Here is an 18,325-nt window from a genome sequence, read left to right on the forward strand (position 1 = left end):
ACACTTTGTTGCCTCATCAAGAGAGATTGACATGCCAATCCCACTACAATGGAGAAGATGATCCTTGTATTCCAATATTCTAAGGGGAGGCCCAATATTCTCATCCAACATTGAGAATGTGTTAGTTTTTTAAGACTTGTGTTAAAATTAGGAGTCCAAAGCTAGAGACGTGAGAAACTTGGTATCAAGATCCAACAGCATGTGGCACACAACGTTCACATCATGTCTTCACTTGATGAGAAGGAGAAATCATATAAACACATTCCTAATGAAATCATACTCATGTTACCTATCATGCTCCATTAGTTCGTAAGCTTGGAATTTAGATCTGTGAACATAATTGGAGCATCCCCTTTCGATAGGATCAGTCTACCATGAAGATGATTTTTTCGTCTACTTAGACCAGCTAGATACTCTTCCATAGGGATTATTATTGCTATGACATCCCCTTTGACGCAAGGTTGTGAGAGCTGAGATATTGAGACGTCACAAATGTTTCTGAGGACCAGAGCAAAGGACTTTTCCCTATCAGTCTGGGTCCTTGTTTTGGGGAGAGCAAGGGAGCTTACCTTAGAGGAGGTTGGGAGTGTTGAAATATCAAGTGAGTCAAGGCCGAATAGTGGCCAAATACATGCTCTAAAAGACAACAACAATGGCCAAGAAGAATGGCCATCTGACCGAGAGATTGGCCTACACAGCCAAGACACGGGCCAAGCTGCTGACTCGGACTCAACCAATCCATCTCACAGTGACATTTCATCAAAAAAACTTTACATCAGTTTAGGCAGTTACTTGTTTAGCAATTAATAAATGTTTTTATTAATGTTTCCTTTAATTCATTAAGATTATCGATGATACAATTTAATAACAAATGTACATGATACTAATACTTCATCTCATCCATAATCCACCCCAGATGCAAGATTTTGGTTTGAAGATCAATCTTCCAACATTGAGCAAAAAGGGTAGTTTTGTATTTTGTTTGAAAAAATGTGACGTCAACAACAAAATGTCATGAGAGGATAGGGTCACCCCAAAAACCCTAAAACTTTTCCTTAGGTCGTGGAAGGTCTGTCACGAAAAAGACGATAATAATTACAGTTTTAGTTCTAATTCTCAATTTTAATGAGAAAATTTAGTAGTATTAATATTTATCAAAATAATTTATTCAATAAATTGAAAGAGGATTGATAGCAAAGAAAACATAGTAGTTGTGAACCATCTTCCCGCTTTGGTAATATTTATTTTAAGACCATATGAAAGCTCAAACAATCTCATAATGTTTTTCAGGGCCAAAACATTTTGCTCGAAGTAGTCGCTAATCAGGAATGCATCGTCAGCAAATTGGTGGAGGGAGACATTGACATTGTCGAGTCCCTCCTTGTAAGAAGTGAAAAGATGTTGTGAGATGGCTTCTCTCAAGAGACTAGAGAGGTCTTCTAGCACAATTAAGAAGAGAAATGGGGATAAAGTATCTCCTTGACGCAAACCATATTGGAGATTAATCTCCTTTGTAGGACTACCGTTAATGAGGATTGAGGTTGTTGTTGTGGTCAAGCATTCCATAATCCATTTTCTCCATCTTTGGAAGAATCCCAAACGAGAAATCATGTGGTCAAGGTTGTTCCAAGAAATAAAATCGAATGCTCTTTCAAAATAGATCTTGATAATAGCCTATTGTCACCCAATTCTATTCACATTGTGGAAACCAATAGATCAGAAATTATAATACATTATACTCTTTTCGTGTTCATTTTGTAGTAATCTATGTTTTTTGTTTTTTGTACAAGAACTTTTAGTACTTTGAGTATATAAAAATTTAAGTTCAAAATTAGGTAATTGTTAGATAATAAATTTAGAGATAAAAACAAATCAATAAATGGGGGAAGAATTATTTAATATATTGTTTTAGATAGTACACTCCATGGATCTCTAGGAAAGTAAAATAACGTATTTTTCCTCTATATATCGTGTTGGAAATACCCTAAACAAAATCCAATGCACCATTTTATTTTTAGAAATTAATAGTGCGAGAGAACTAATAAGAACTAGGTGTTTTATTTTCCAAGCAAGATACTTTAGGTGAAACAGATGTTTCTTCTCCATTAGCATTGGTGCAGGATGCAGTGATTTCTGAAGGTGAAGATTCTGAGGTTAGGTTAATATCATCCATGATGATGTCATGACATCCTTTACTTGAGTTACAATCCAAAGTAATTGCAACCTTACTAGCTGAAGTTCCTTTCACATCTTTGAATCTCACACCACTAATTTCAAGTCCGCCTGATCCCTGTATTATATTAACATTATTTCATATACAAAGAAAACTAAATTAACACCAAAGTACCATTATAAAATATAAATAAAATATGGGGTTGGTTCATTGGTGCACTTATTCAAATTCATAATATGCACTACCTTCTTTTTGAATTCCTTCATTACAGTATCTTGATAGTCTTGATTAATAATTATAGGGTTCTTGGTATTCGTAATTGTAATTTTTTCGAAAGTAACATTCCTTACATAACCAGATCCTCCCTGTAAGAAATTAAATAAAAGTGGAATAAATTCATAAACAAATAAGATAATTGAGTTTCAAAATAGTAATACATATTCTTTAGCTAATCCAATATGTTCTTACCTGCCATGTCTTTATTCTCACTCCGTTAGTCGCTCCACGAATATTGCAATCACTAACATATACATTTTCTACTGTATCATAAGCTCCATACCTTCCGAGACTTCCAATGCTGAATACATGGTCACAACAAAAGCAAGATAAAGTGAGATACATTTTTCAATCGATTAATTTAATCAGTTTTATCAAATTCCGCTGATAATAATATATTTTATATGTACCTTATACCATGGCCGGGTCCACAAGCTATATTAGTAATATCAATATTTGATGTGTCATTGCCGATGGCAATACAATCATCTCCTATTAAAATACAATAAAAAATATTCTCAATTTCTCATTTATGTGGCATCGAATGTGGTGGTCCAAAATATTTAATACACCACTTACCGGTAGCAATGGTACACTTTTTGATTACAATGTGGTTTGATCCACTAATGTCAATTCCATCAGTGTTTTTGCTATACTCAGGTGCAGTAATAATGAGATTGGATACTATAACATTATCTGATTTGGTTATAGATATATGACCCTTTGGACTATCAATATGCTGTGTATCACTTAGTTGAAGATTGTTACAATTTTGAAAAGATAGAGCCTGCACAATGAAATAAATTATTCATATACAAAATAAGAGTTTCTCTAGCAAGATTCAATATCTAGAGAATCAACTTATGTTATTAATGAGTAGTTATTTTGTAAATTTTTGTAGTATATTATATATAACTTACTTTTGGTCTTTTGCAGTAGTCATCCTGAAAAGAAAAAAACAATACTTGTTACTTCTAGCTATAGTAATAAATCACACTCTAGAAATAAAATATGTTTTCACTAAGTTACATTGTATTTTTCTACATAATGTTTTCTTCATGATGGTCATATGTTCAAAAATTAGATATAAGGAATTTGTGATATTTTTAAAAATAAAGAAAAATAACTATCATACTTAATGTGAATAATAGTGTCAAAAACACCTTATAATATGAATCAATTAATTGAGTATAACATAATTTTTGAAATATAAGAATTATTTTTAAGAATGTGAAAATATGATGACTAAAATACAATTACACACATGGCAAGATTTCCACCAAACAGAACCACGGCCGTTGACTTGTCCACCTCCATTTATGACAAGGCTATCTATGTCACTGAACTCAATCCACTTTGTCTTGTCACCCTTGGTCCATGCATCAGTGCTCATTGGTGCAACAATGTTACCTTCAAGCTTATATTTTCATATTGGAACAAGGATAATGGGTTAGAAAATATTTAAAGAAATGAAATACCTACTTGGTTACCCAATTAATATTTCATTCATACTTATATTTTTAAGCTTGAAATGAAAACATCATAACATATATTTACATTAACATTCTGTATGTCTAATATTTTATAAAAATTATGTGTAATTCATTTGTGGTGTAAATAGTGTTTTTTTTAAACATCATAAAATGAACAAACAAAATATTTGCCTAGGGGTAAAAGATTCAATTAGATTCCAAAGATAATCAAACGGATAAAATTTTCAATTTTTGGATGCGACACTAGTAAGTGTTTTCACGAATTTTGAAAGAGATTAATTTCTAACACAAAGAGTTAGAGGATACTATTGATAATACAAAAATATATCACAAAATGAAACTTCATGTCACTATCAACATAGTAAAATATCTCCAAAAGAGGAATATGTAAGTATAAAACAATATACTAAAATATAAGTAAGGGTCACACATTTTCTTACCTTAAAATTAATTGAAGAAAATTTGCATGGACCAGTGAACTTTAGAGGCTTCAACAAAAATGTTTTTCCTTGTGGCACCACAACGGTCCCAATACTACCACTCATTGCACAAGCTGCATCCCATGCTTTCAGAAAAGCCTTGCATTGCATATATTAATTATTAATTCCCATAAGTAAATTTAAAAAGAACAAAACTTAGAATGTGAAAATCAGATATTACTGCATTTTTCATTGGTGAAAAAATAATTTATTCATATAAACATAGAACACTTAAACAATTCTTTACTTTAGAATCATCAGTGATGCCATCTCCAATAGCGCCATAATCCATTACACTGCAAGCATTTGGAATAGCTTCTAATGGTCTGCTACATGAACAGAATGAAGCAAAGGAAAAGATGAAAAAAGTGACAAGAAGACGTTGCATGATGAATATTTTTTGAGAACTATGGTTGTGAATGTGTAAGATGAAATTTTCATAGTATAAATTGATTATTTATAATCCAAACTACGAGATTGAGTTTCAAATTTTACTTTTCATTAATTGGGTCTAATTATTTCATATATGAAAATGACTTTACTTAATTCTCAAATACAACTGCTGATTGAGTTAATTGGATCTTTCATTCCTTTGTGTTATTATTATTCCATGGTTTTTTTTCTAAATGGGTCTAATTTTCTTCTTTTTATCTTCTAATTTTACATTCAGTCAATAATTATTAACATCAATAGTATTTCGATTTGTTTTTGGTCTTTGGAAATAAATAAGGATATTTTAGTTGAAAAATTCTTTAATGTTTTTTATCTAATCAAGGGTATCCTTTTCAATGTTATTGTTATTATTTTATGAGTTTTTCTAAATGGGTCTAATTTTCTTCTTTTCTTACAATTTCATATATGGCCAAATCATTTTTTTCTAGGGTGTATAAGTTTGGCTTTATTCATTTTTTAGTACAACTCAGTGACCAAACCAAACACAAAGGTATGATTCATTTCGACTAATAAAAATCCTCCCAATTTCTCATTTATATCGCATCGATGCAAAACAAATGAGATATGAATGTCTATAAATAATGATTAAAATAAATACAGAGGAATAAATAAGGCTTAAAGAAGAAGAAGGATACTTAGATCCATGCAATCAACGACTCTATGTGTGACTTTCTTATAAAAAATGTTTCAACAGAGTCGCAAATCGTTGTGACCCATATTCAATGGATAATCTATTACACATCTTAGGGAGATGTTGAATAAAATTCCAACCTCTTCCAAATAACTTGGAGTGGCCACAATATTTTTTGAGATCTAAACATAGAACACTATATTTTATGCCTAATTTGAAAAATATGGGCATTTAACCACAATTTGGAACTTGTGGTTCGATTATGGATAAAATATGGTATTAACACTCGATCTGATCCTAATAAAGTGATACCCTCGCTAATTGTATGGACTAATTATATCGAAAATTTATTTGATTAAAAAGGTAATTGTTAAAACAAAATGCAAAAGAAATATTCTTGTTATTATGTATAACAAGACTTTATATTGACCCTACGTATCTCTATGCTAGGAAAGTCAAGACTATATAGGAGATACAAATTGCGACCATTCTTCCAATTATCAATTTTATGGAAAACATTTAGTAATATTAAATTTCAATTAAAATATTTATTTAATCAATTTAAAGGAAATTAATAGCAAAAAGACTATATTGGTCGTGAATCAACGTCTGACTTTTATAGATGGCAAAGACAATACTAACTACTAAAACAACATATCAACTTTGAGGTGGGAGGAATATGGAATGAGTCGCATTCCATATTTAAAATAACTTTTATAATTATTTAGTTATTAATATTAACATTTCAATTATTTAATTACTGATTATAAATGAAATTTTTTAATAAATTGCAAAAATAATTATTATTATTTTGGTACTACCAAGAGTATGTCTTCACTTTTTTAATAAAGAAAGAATTTTTTTTGGGGTTTATGACTGTCCTCTCAATAAATGTTACTCCATTGAAATAAAAAATAAACAAAACTGTATAATTAATTATTATTAAATATATTAAGATATAAAAAATTAACTCTAATAATGCAAGAAAGGGAAAGAAGTGGCAAGCACAAAAGTGATAAATTATAACGGAAGTCAATGAACTTTTTAAAAGAAGAATGGGGTTGTAGATCATTATTTTTGTTCTTTAAGGCAAAAATAAATAAAACAATAAATCTTTAAATCACATATATTGAAGCAAATATACTTTCTTCATTTTTTTTTATACTATTTTTCTTAAAACAAATGTGTAACTACACCCGATATATATATAATAAGAAGGTTACAAGTGACAATGTGAAAGTTACATATTCCTAAAACAATAGTTGGGCATGCTCAATATGTTCCTAGTGTATTTGCCAAAAATAAAAATAGGAATTGAATGCCATACATTGTTTGTTCGTGAAACAATTCCATAAGATGCCAATTTATCTGCACAAGTGTTACCTTCCCTAAAGATAGGGGTAATTGTATAGTTCATTGTTGCAAGTTTAGTCTTGCACCTTATCCAATCATTGAGAAGTTTCCATGGAGGCTGAACTTAGCATCCAAGACTCTATTTATGTTGAACTTTCCACAACCATCTTTGCAATCCATCTACCCAAATCTAAAGGTTGGAATGCAATCTGGTTAGAATGTGACTCGAGTATGGTTGTGGAAATCTTCAAAGGCAACATGGTTCCTCCATGGACGCTAAGACATTATTGGGATCATTGCAAGATTATATTACAATTTCTGAATTTCAAAGTCTCTCACATCTATAGAGAAGGTAATTCTTATGCTGATAAACTAGCAACTTATTGTGTAACTTCCAAAACAGATTCTTGGTGAAATTCAGTTCCACACTTCCTTTCTTATGAGTTCAATAGGAATAGACTTCTATTGCCTAATTTTAGGTTCAAAAATTTGTAATAGACTCCTTTGTAATCTTTATCCTTAATATATATTATCGGGTGCTTTAACACTCTTGCCTTAAAAAAAATCAATCTAATTTAAATATACATGAATGTCTTAATCTAAATATAACATTCTAATATGCACATATACTAGTAAAATACATAATTTATCAATAGCCACATTCCATTAACCATATTATCAGAAAAATACATTATGAGTAATCATATTCAATAAAATACAATAAAATAAAGGTTGCAAAACACACCACATTTTAAGTGTCTATACCAGTAATAAGCAATAAATCACAACATTTCACGTTTTACATTCACTTCCTTTTACTGCTGAAACTATACTAAAATTCAGTAATACAACTAATAAAGCACATGATTCAGTAACAACATTTACTATATATTTAGAAGCAGCATTAACAATAATTCAGTAACAATAACATAATTTAGTAAAAATAACAGGTCTTCTTCCATAGATGTAATATACTAAATTATAAGTCTTCTTCAATATCTAGATGCAGTAAGTAACAACTATACATTTTCAAAATGATAACTCAAATTATTGTTCATCACTTCAGTTGTATTAAAATTTAAGCCAAAATTATATATATTCATTAAACAAAGAATTTAAAACAAGTGAAATATGAAATACATTATTCCATTTCATTCAAAATATAGCATATTCTTGTGCAACACTCCAAATCAAATTTCCTAGAAATATTGAAAACAAAGAATGATAAGATAAAATATATTAAGTAGTATAAGATATTATACAATATGATGCTTGAATTAATATTTTGATAACTTAAAAGTTTACCAACATTCTTAAGAGACCATATCAAACTCCTAGCACACATCAAATCTCTAATGTAGTCCAACTAAGTAAACAGTGATGATGGCTCAATATTTGACCACTTGAATTGAATGTTAATTCAGAAGCTACAGTAGAAATAGGAATAACTAATAAATATTTTCTAGTTAATTGAAGTGTTGAATACATTACTTCATTTGTCTTATACCAACTTAAAATATTAAAATTTGGTGTTCTTTTTTATAATATTCTCTTCCAAGTAATGATCCAACTCAATTTTAATAGTGGTGGCTCCCTAGTTAGTTTTTCACATAAAAGTTTAAGGAAGGAAGATTATGAGATTAGAAGACACCACAAACCATATAGAGAACTGATTGCAAAAGGTGTATTTGTTAAAAGGGTTATTCAATCATTGAACCTATTAACTATCTAGACTGTGAAGAAACGGTTCACTATTATATAACTATAATATTAGGTTAACTTGATTTAATCCAATACTCAATACACACTAATACAGTAATACTCTCCACCATAGGTTATTTTCCTGTTTCTGTTAATGGGGGGAAACAATTTAGTTTTATGTTTCTTTGGCCATTTTTTCTATTTTTGTGGAAAGACAACAGGGGAAACAGAAGAAATGAAGATGGTGAAGACAAAATACTCACCTTGAGGATTATCCTCTGCCAGAGAACAACGTTGAGTGTGAATGTGTGATAGTTGTTGGAGTAGCAAACCTGGTCGGATTGACTACTCATCCTAAGCCCTAATATTTTTAATGTAAGAGGTGAGACTTTGAGTGTTTCACAATCACTATTTCTAATTTAGGTCCGCCCAACAGTATATCTAATGAGTTTGGGGTAGAGTATCAACGGTACCAAACCCGAATCCGAAAATTAAGTTCAAGTTTTACTCGAACTCAAACACAATAAATTTTCTCCATTAAATTTTCTCCACTAAACTTTAAATTCTAAACTTAAACTCTTAAAATGTATATGTGGACACCAACACATTAGAATACAATATACTCTTTTCATGTTCACTTTGTAGTTATAAAATCTTCGTTTTTTGTTGTTTGTACAACAACTTTTAGCATTTTTGTACATAAGAGTTTAAGTTTAGAATTAGTTCATTGTTAGATAATAAAGTTAGAGAGAGAAAACAAATCAATAATTGGGGAAAGCATTCTTTATTATGAACTTTTTAGATAGTACACTGTATGGAGTTCTAAAAAGGTAATAGAATATAATCTTCCTCTATATATCGTGCTGGAAATAAAAACTAAACAAATCCAGGCACCATTTTATTTTAAAATGAATAGTTTGAAAGAACTAATAAAGACTAGGTTTTTGATTCTCTAAGCAAGACACTTCAGGTGAAACAGATGTTGCTTTTCCCTTAGCATTGGTGCAGGAAGCAGTGGTTATTGAAGATGAAGATCCTGAGGTTAGGTTAATATCATCCATGATGATGTCATGACATCCTTTACTTGAGTTACAATCCAAAGTAATTGCAACCTTACTAGCTGAAGTTCCTTTCACATGTCTGTATGTCACACCACTAATTTCAAGTCCACCTGATTCCTGTGTTAACATTATTCCATATACAAAGAAAACTAAATTAACACCAAAATACCAATATACAATATAAATGAAATGTGGGTTTTATTCAATCATGCATTTAATCAAATTCATAATATGCACTACCTTCTTTGCGAATTCATTCATTATAATATCTTGATAGTCCTGGTTAATAATTATAGGGTTTTTGGTATTTGTAATTGTGATTTTTTGGAATGTAACATTTCTTACGTAACCAGATCCTCCCTATAACAAAGAAAAGTGGAATAAATTGATAAACAAATAAGATAATAGAGTTGTAAAATAGTAATACATATTCTTCACCTAAACCAATATACTCTTACCTGCCATGTCTTTATTCTCACTCCATTAGTCGCTCCACTAATATTGCAATCACTCACATGTACATTTTCTACTGTAGCATAAGCTCCATTTCTTCCTAGACTTCCGATACTGAATACATTATCACAACAAAAGCAAGAGAAAATGATATATACTTTTCGATTGAATAATTTCATCGATTTTATTAAATAATTTCACTCATAATGTATTTTGTATATACCTTATACCATGTCCAGGTCCGCAAGCCATATTAGTAATATTAATATTTGATAAGCCATTGCCAATGGCAATACAATCATCTCCTATTAAAATAAAATAAAAAATCCTCTCAATTTCTCATTTATATGGCATCAAATGTGGAAGTTGTCCAAAATATTTAGTGCACCACTTACCTGTAGCAATGGTACACTTATCAATTACAATGCCGTTTGATCCACTAATATCAATTCCATCAGTGTTTTTGCTATTCTCAGGTGCAGTAATAATAAGATTGGATACTATTACATTATTAGATTTGGTTATTGATATGTGACCCTTTGGACTATCGATATGTTGTGTATCACTTAGATGAAGGTTGTTACAATTTTGAAAAGATAGAGCCTGCACAATGAAATAAATTATTCATATACAAAATAAGAGTTTCTCTAACGAGATTCAATATCTATAGAATCAACTTATATTGTTAATGAGTAGCTATTTTTGTAAATTGTTGTAGTCTATTATATATGACTTACTTTTGGTCTTTTGCAGTTGTCATCCTGGAGAGAAAAAACAATACTTGTTACTTTTGGCTATAGTAATAAATCATATTCTAGAAATAAAATATATAACTAGTTAGATTGTATTTTTCTATATAATGATTTATTTTTGGTTATATTTTCAATAATTAGAAATAATGATTTGTGATATTTTCAAGAAGGATTGAGAATAAAATAATAAAGTTATTATAACATCTTTTTTAAAAATCAAGAAAAATAAATATCATTCATAATGTGTATAATAGTGTTAAAAACACATTATAATATGAATCAATTAATTGAGTATAACATAATTTTCGAAATATAAGAATTATTTTTAAGAATGTGAAAATATAATGACTAAAATACAATTACACACATTGCAAGATTTCCACCAAACAGAACCATGACCGTTGATTTGTCCACCTCCATTTATGAGAAGACCATTTATAGCACTGAACTCAATCCACTTTCCCTTGTCATCACCCTCGCTCCATGCATTAGTGCTAGTTGGTGCAACAATATTACCTTCAAGCTTATATTTTCACATTGAAACAAAGATTATGGGTTAGAAAATATTTATAGAAATGAAATATCTATTTGGTTCCACAATTAATATTTCATTCATGCTCATATTTTAAGCTTATAAGACAAGCCGCACACTAATTAAAAAATATAAATACTTAACATTTAAAAAACACTTTAACTACGAATAAAGAAAAATAAAAACTTGATCATAAAGAAGACTAACTTATATACTAGTTAACTCAACCTTTTCCTATATTTGCTAATATTTTTCAGTTAATTGGGTTGTTTCTTGGAATTTTACTTTAAAAAAACATTTGGCATTTATCTGTATTGTCAAAACCTACGATTTTAATATTGCCACATTAAACATAACACATAATATTGTCTTTAATTATTTAAACAAACATCAGCACATATATTTATATTAACATTCAGTACGTCTAATATTTTATAAAAATTATGTAATATGCTATAAGAAATATTTGATTAGCGATGGCAAAAAAACTCATACCCATGGATACCCGTAGGTAAAACTCCTACGAGCATAGGTACGGGTCACAAACGGGTACTCGCATGTATTATAAACGGATTTTTAAAAATACTTGTAGTACATACGGGCGGGTACGAGAATTAAGGTACTCGTGCCTGCGGGTACCCATTATTTATATGATTAATATATTTAATTAAAATAAAAAGTACGTTATTCTAACATTCATTACACCTACATTTTTCGTTTTACTTTGTTTACATATTTTATTGAGTATGGTGGTGAAACACCCTACAAATATTATTACATGTGTAGAAACACATGTTTTACAAAGAAAATATATATTTTTGGTTAAGGAAATGAGAACAAAAAATCACACAAATAGAAAACACCAATAAATTTAGCATTTTTGTCAAATATTCAATCAAAATGTACAAAAATAATTAAGTTTTATCTCATTTAAAACATAATAGAAGTAAAAAATTAAAAATTCATTTATAATATAGAAAACTTGTGGGTACCCGTTATACCTACGGATACCCAGAAATATCCGCGAATACCTACACACGGATACCCATACAGATATGGGCAGGAATGGATAATATTCTCCTATTTTAAAATGGTGTCAGGTGGCTATTACCCGTGTCCATTTTCATCCCCATATTTGATGACACAATTATTGTATTAAGGCGACAACCATTCAAATGAGGAAAATTTCAATAATTTTCCTACATTTAAATTATATGTGCAATATAATTATGACATTACGAAAAAGACAATTTGTATAGCAGGACATTTTAGAAAAATTCAAATAGAACAAAATAATAATGCTGATACTAATTAACATAATCGTTGGAAAATATTACACCTTAAAAATATTTTAAACCCAACGGGATCATAACTAATTTTGATGCACTTTAAATGATTACACTATCCACTAGTATATATCTTATTTTTACATAACCACCGATACACGCCATCTCACATGTAAGTAATGTATAATTCATTTGTTGGGTAAATAGTGTTTTTTTACCATTAAATTATTGCATGTAGTATAAGGTTTTGCTAGATTCCCAAAATGGTTAAAAGATTAAAAGTTTGATTTCTAAGAGCGACAATTGTTGAGAGGGACAATCACACATCTCGAAATGGATTAATTCAATTCGAGTGAGAGGATATCAAGTAGTACAAAAAAACATTACAAACTGAAACTTATTGGCACTGTCAACGTAGTAAAATATGTCCAAAGGAGGAACATGTAAGTATAAACCAACATACTAAAGTATAATGGTCACACATTTTCTTACCTTAAAATTAATTGAAGAAAATTTGCATGGACCAGTGAACTTTATAGGCTTCAACATAAATGTTTTTCCTTGTGGCACCTCAATGGTCCCAATACTATCACTCTTTGCACAAGCTGCACCCCATGCTTCCATAAAAGCCTTGCATTACATATATTATTAACTCCATAAGTAAATTTAAAACGAAGAAAACTTCGAAAGTGGAAATCAGATATTACCGCATTTTTCTTACGTGAAAATATAATTTATTCATATAAACATAAAAAACAAACAATTCTTTACTTTAGAATCATCCTTGACGCCATCTCCAACAGCGCCATAATCAACTACACTGAAAGTGGATGTCTTTGGATTTTCTTTTAATAATCTGTTACATGAACAGAATGAAGCAAAAGAAAGGATAAAAAAAGTGACAACAAGACCTTGCATGATGAATAATAATTTTTAGAAACTATTGTTGTGAATGTGAAAGATGAAATCTTCATAATATGATTTGATTATTTATAATCCTAGCTACTAGATTGAGTTTCCCTTTTCATTAAATGGGTCTAATTAGTTTATATCTTAAAATGAATTTAATTATTAGTAAATTCAACTTCAGTCTAAGTTAATTTGATCCTTCATTCCTTTATGTTATTAATATTTTAGGGTTCTTCTTAAATGGGTCTAGTTTTCATCCTTTTGTAAAATTTCAAGATTCGTTCAAATCATTTTTTGTTCTAATTTTACATTTATTCAATAATTGTGCAAGTCATTAATAATTTTATTTTTTATTTTCGATATTCTGAAATAAATTTGGATATTTTAGTTTAAAAGTCATTAATTTTTTAAATATTTTTTGGTATAACCAAGGGTTCACTTCATAGAGGTCGCAAAAATTACGCACAGTCCTTCCAATTCAAAGTAAAGTAAATTCATTTATTAAAGCTAATGAAGTTAAATAAATATAATTCAATGGAAAACTTTGGTAATGAGTAGATTTAAATTCATTCATTATATCCAATAGATATCTATTGATATATCTATTTGGATAGATATTCGATCCATCCAAAATATAAATATATAAAAAATGATGCTCTTTGCTTTTCAATTTAATTGATTATTTCAACTATCATTTTTTTGTAGTATTCTCACTCTCACTTTGACTTTTTTATTAAATTGAGATCAATCATAAGACATGTGGATGTTGTTAATATTAAAAATTTGTTCTTAAATACATAAAAATCTTTAACATCGCATGCTTATAAAATATTACAAAAAATATATATTTTAAAGTTCAAAATATCACAAACACTTTTTCAAAAGGTGATTTTAGAAGATTTTAGAAGATTTTAAAAGTTATTTTTAAAAAAGTGAGATTCAAGAAATTATTTTAAGGAAATAGTGGATTTTAAAAGAATTATTATATTCAAAATTATTTTTAGTTCCAATTAAGAAAATCAAATGAATTGAATATTCGTCCATTCAAATCCATAAAAATGGAGTCATGATAGATTGGATAATGTAAAATATAATTTATATAAATTTATATTGATTGATGGATGACTTCTCATCGATCCAATAGCATTCAAATCTAAATCCTTTCACCTCATCACTCTATGGTAAAAGAACTAATACATTTCGAGATGTGTGAATCATTTCATTTGTCATCTATAGTATCTCCTAATAAATGTCGCTCCCAAGAATTTTGACATTTGGCATGCTACGATATATGATAATTTAGTGTGGTCTTACATCTCTAAACAAACATTTTATTGGTAATGCATTTAATTTTTGGGTATGCATATGGCCAAGTTTTTCTTTCAAGAGACAAACTATTATACATGTGGCCAAGTTTTAGTTCTTCGTCACTTGGGTATGCAATATTCTAAGCATGCAAAGCCTCTTCCTATTTTTCCTTTTTTCTTCATTCATACTTCAATGAAAAACAATAGAAATGTGGATATCTCTCAACATACTAGTATATATAAGACATGTTTCTAGATTCTGCCATTTAAAATTGTTTTTGACATTTTTAAAAATTGTCGTTTATATAAAAAAATATCTTGATTAACTTTCTATAAATTTAAGCCTCCCCTTAACAATAACTTAAGCCTTTTTTACATTTGCATATTAGGAAATCAATGATGTGAAACCTGAGTCAGGCGTAAAACTAGAAGAGATTTCGTATTAGGTTTAACCGGTTTAAACTGTCCGATCTGACCAGGTGATTCTATAAATAATTAATAATTTTTATATATAAATATATAATCTATACTATACATAAAGGGAAAATTTCTTATAACTACCCATATGATGCAATTATCTCTTACCTATTTTGCCCTATTAATTAACTAAAATTACAACATTTTCTTACATAATAAAAATATTAATGAAAACTAGAGTAAGTTACATACACAAAAAAAGATCAAATCTCCAATATAATTTTACATAACATTACAATTCATTTTCATATTTTTTTTACCATGAAAATTATAATATCCACTCATTACAAAAATGTAATAAAATTAAATATTTAAAACTAAAAAATAAGAATGTGGGTCGGTAGGCACAAAGTACCTGTCGACACACTAGTTATATATAAATGTAAAATTTTATATAAGTAATAATTATGTATAATTATATAGAAGTAACACATTTTCATATTTTTTGGACCAGAGTAAAACAAAATATTAGAAATATGTTTCACTTTTTTTTTTATTTTATCATCTGGTTTACTTCTTAGATTAATCTAATTTAACCGAGTTTAATTGTTATTCTATTGTTTCCAAATTTTTGAAGTAATCAATTATAAATATGTGAGAAAATAGTTTATGTAATAATTAGTGTAAGAGTTTATATATTATTAGTGTATTATTCATTTTTCATTTGTTAAATATCAATTTTTTTATAAATTTCTTATATTATTTTGGTACATACTTTTTAAATATCACTTACTCATAAATAAAAGTAATGTTTTTGATTATCATTACATAAATATTAAAGTACAAAGAGAAACTAATGAATGTATATTTATATTAATATAACTATTATTAATAATGATTATATGTATATTAATATTTTTATTAATATATATTTATATTTGTATATATATATACATATTCATGTCTATTTTATTAAAATATATATTTATATTAGTAGAATAAACATATCAGAGTATAACTTATTTTCTTATCATTGTAGTTGGAAAATTGTGCCCTAAAAATAAAACTCATAGGGGGGATAAAGAATACATTCATTGGGAGCATATATAATGTCCCACTTTTTGTATTACTCCATATACTATTACCTCTAATTGGTCGAAAAAATTATTTAAGTTAAAATTGCAATTATTAAATATTTTTCTAGTTAATCAATCTTTTGACACATAGAATAGTACAAAGGAATGGAAAAGCAGATGTAGAACTCTATCCATGATGCAGAGGTAGCCATGCAACTATAATGTGACTCATGTGAGGATGAAGAAATGATCACAGAGGAAGGCAGCAGTCGCTTCACTATCCCAAGTTTATGGTGGCAAATAATGGCCTGACAATGACAATTTGGTGGAGACGTGGCGACAGTGGTAGTTGTTGTTCTTCGACAACCTTAGTGGGAATTATATGTGTTGGGACTTTATAGTAAAGAAAAAATATTAAAAAAAAGACCAAGTGTCACCGTAATTATAACTCAATGAGATAACTTTTCTTCTTTTACGAGGATATAAATTATTCTCTATATTAATATATTATATGTATAGTAATATACAATGTAGAATTTTTAACAATGAGGTAAGTAGGCTTCAACTGCAGAAACATAGTATGATGGACCACTACTGACCGAAAAGTTGGGCATAAAAATAATCAACAGTGTCACAAATAAAGTAAAGAGTAAGTGGATTGTTGTATCCACAAATACTTACTAGATTATAATTTTTCAACTAACAATTATTATTTTGAGCAATTTTTCAATTGGTTTATGGTTTGATGACATTAGAATAGGAATTATGATTTTAAACTGTTGATAAAAGGCATTGGGATTGAACTTTCTATTTACTATTAATATATACATGATTCGTTAACACAAATTTACGTAGTAATGATTGTTCCACACAAATGACCTAAAGATTACTAAAAGCTAATTTCATAATCAATTTAGCAACTTATGCAATAAAATTCAATGTATAGCAACTTTAGACACAAGACTAAGAATTATGACCCACAATAATATACTTATATGTCTAATAGTCTATGCATGTGAAGTTGAGTTAAATACAACATTTCAATTGTATTAATCACCAATGCTTTGATTTATGCTAATAGCTTATTAAAATAGTTCTATGTCGATTAACTAGATTAACAAGATTATGAATTATGAATTATGAACCATTAGACATAAAAATATGTCTAGTAGTCTATGTTAATAAGTTTGAGAGTTATGAAGTTATAAAATTAGTTCTATGTCTCTATATACTAATGGAACAACATGTATGAGATGACAATTTTGATATAAGTCTAGATGTCTAGAAAATATATCAATTAGTGAGTTATACAAGTTCATTTTTTTTAAGCCAAAGTACCTAAGCACCAAAATTCATAATGAATGAAAGTATGAATATCATTCCACCAAGTGAATATCTTAGATGTTACACCAAACTTAGCTAGCCTATCTGCACAAGCATTTCCTTCTCTAAATATGTGAGAGACTTGAAAGTTCATGGAAGACAACCTGATCTTGCATCTGCACAATTTAGCTGCAAGCTTCCAAGGTACTTCTACATCACCTTTAAACATGTCCACCACTAAAGATGAATCACATTCTAACCAGAGCGAATTCCAACCTCTTTGATGAGCAAACTCCACATATACAAGTTCATAATTATACAAGGATTTCTCTAAGCATTTCATTCACAATTCATGCAATAAGATGATCAAACTCAAAGAAAGCACTAATTACATATATCACTCAAAATAATCAAGACTTCATGAATTAAAACTAAATGAATCAATATGTATACATCAAGCTCGTATTACATTCATTCCCAACAAATGAAGAACATAACTACTCATATTCATATAATATAAGTAAGATATGGATAAAGCATAACTCATGGGGTGGTATGAATTTCTAACAAGTACCACACACAACTTATACTTAGTTCTCATGATCTAAGTGAGCTAAACTTTCTTAAAAACTCAATAAATGTGTGTTACA

The 18,325-nt window shown here is 28.8% G+C and overlaps 2 protein-coding genes and 1 long non-coding RNA gene across 3 annotated transcripts; all 3 read right to left on the reverse strand.

The window, feature by feature from the left end:
- On the reverse strand, positions 2,646 to 4,824 carry LOC109332638 (probable polygalacturonase At3g15720). The gene is made up of 6 exons (XM_019567653.1): positions 4,669 to 4,824; positions 4,383 to 4,520; positions 3,714 to 3,866; positions 3,370 to 3,393; positions 2,860 to 3,236; positions 2,646 to 2,750 (listed from the first exon to the last, which is right to left on the reverse strand). Exons 1-5 carry the CDS (start codon positions 4,807 to 4,809, stop codon positions 2,976 to 2,978), a joined length of 717 nt encoding a protein of 238 aa, XP_019423198.1. The 5' UTR covers positions 4,810 to 4,824; the 3' UTR covers positions 2,646 to 2,750; positions 2,860 to 2,975.
- LOC109332648 lies at positions 9,870 to 10,321 on the reverse strand. Its single transcript, XR_002105913.1, has 3 exons — positions 10,297 to 10,321; positions 10,079 to 10,187; positions 9,870 to 9,980 (listed from the first exon to the last, which is right to left on the reverse strand). It is a non-coding gene; the product is annotated as an uncharacterized LOC109332648 (long non-coding RNA).
- Positions 10,413 to 13,563, reverse strand: LOC109325778 (probable polygalacturonase At3g15720). The gene is made up of 4 exons (XM_019558338.1): positions 13,415 to 13,563; positions 13,136 to 13,273; positions 11,193 to 11,348; positions 10,413 to 10,676 (listed from the first exon to the last, which is right to left on the reverse strand). Exons 1-4 carry the CDS (start codon positions 13,559 to 13,561, stop codon positions 10,413 to 10,415), a joined length of 705 nt encoding a protein of 234 aa, XP_019413883.1. The 5' UTR covers positions 13,562 to 13,563.

Source organism: Lupinus angustifolius, chromosome LG02 (assembly GCF_001865875.1).
Source record: "Lupinus angustifolius cultivar Tanjil chromosome LG02, LupAngTanjil_v1.0, whole genome shotgun sequence".
Classification (NCBI taxonomy): Eukaryota; Viridiplantae; Streptophyta; class Magnoliopsida; order Fabales; family Fabaceae; genus Lupinus; species Lupinus angustifolius.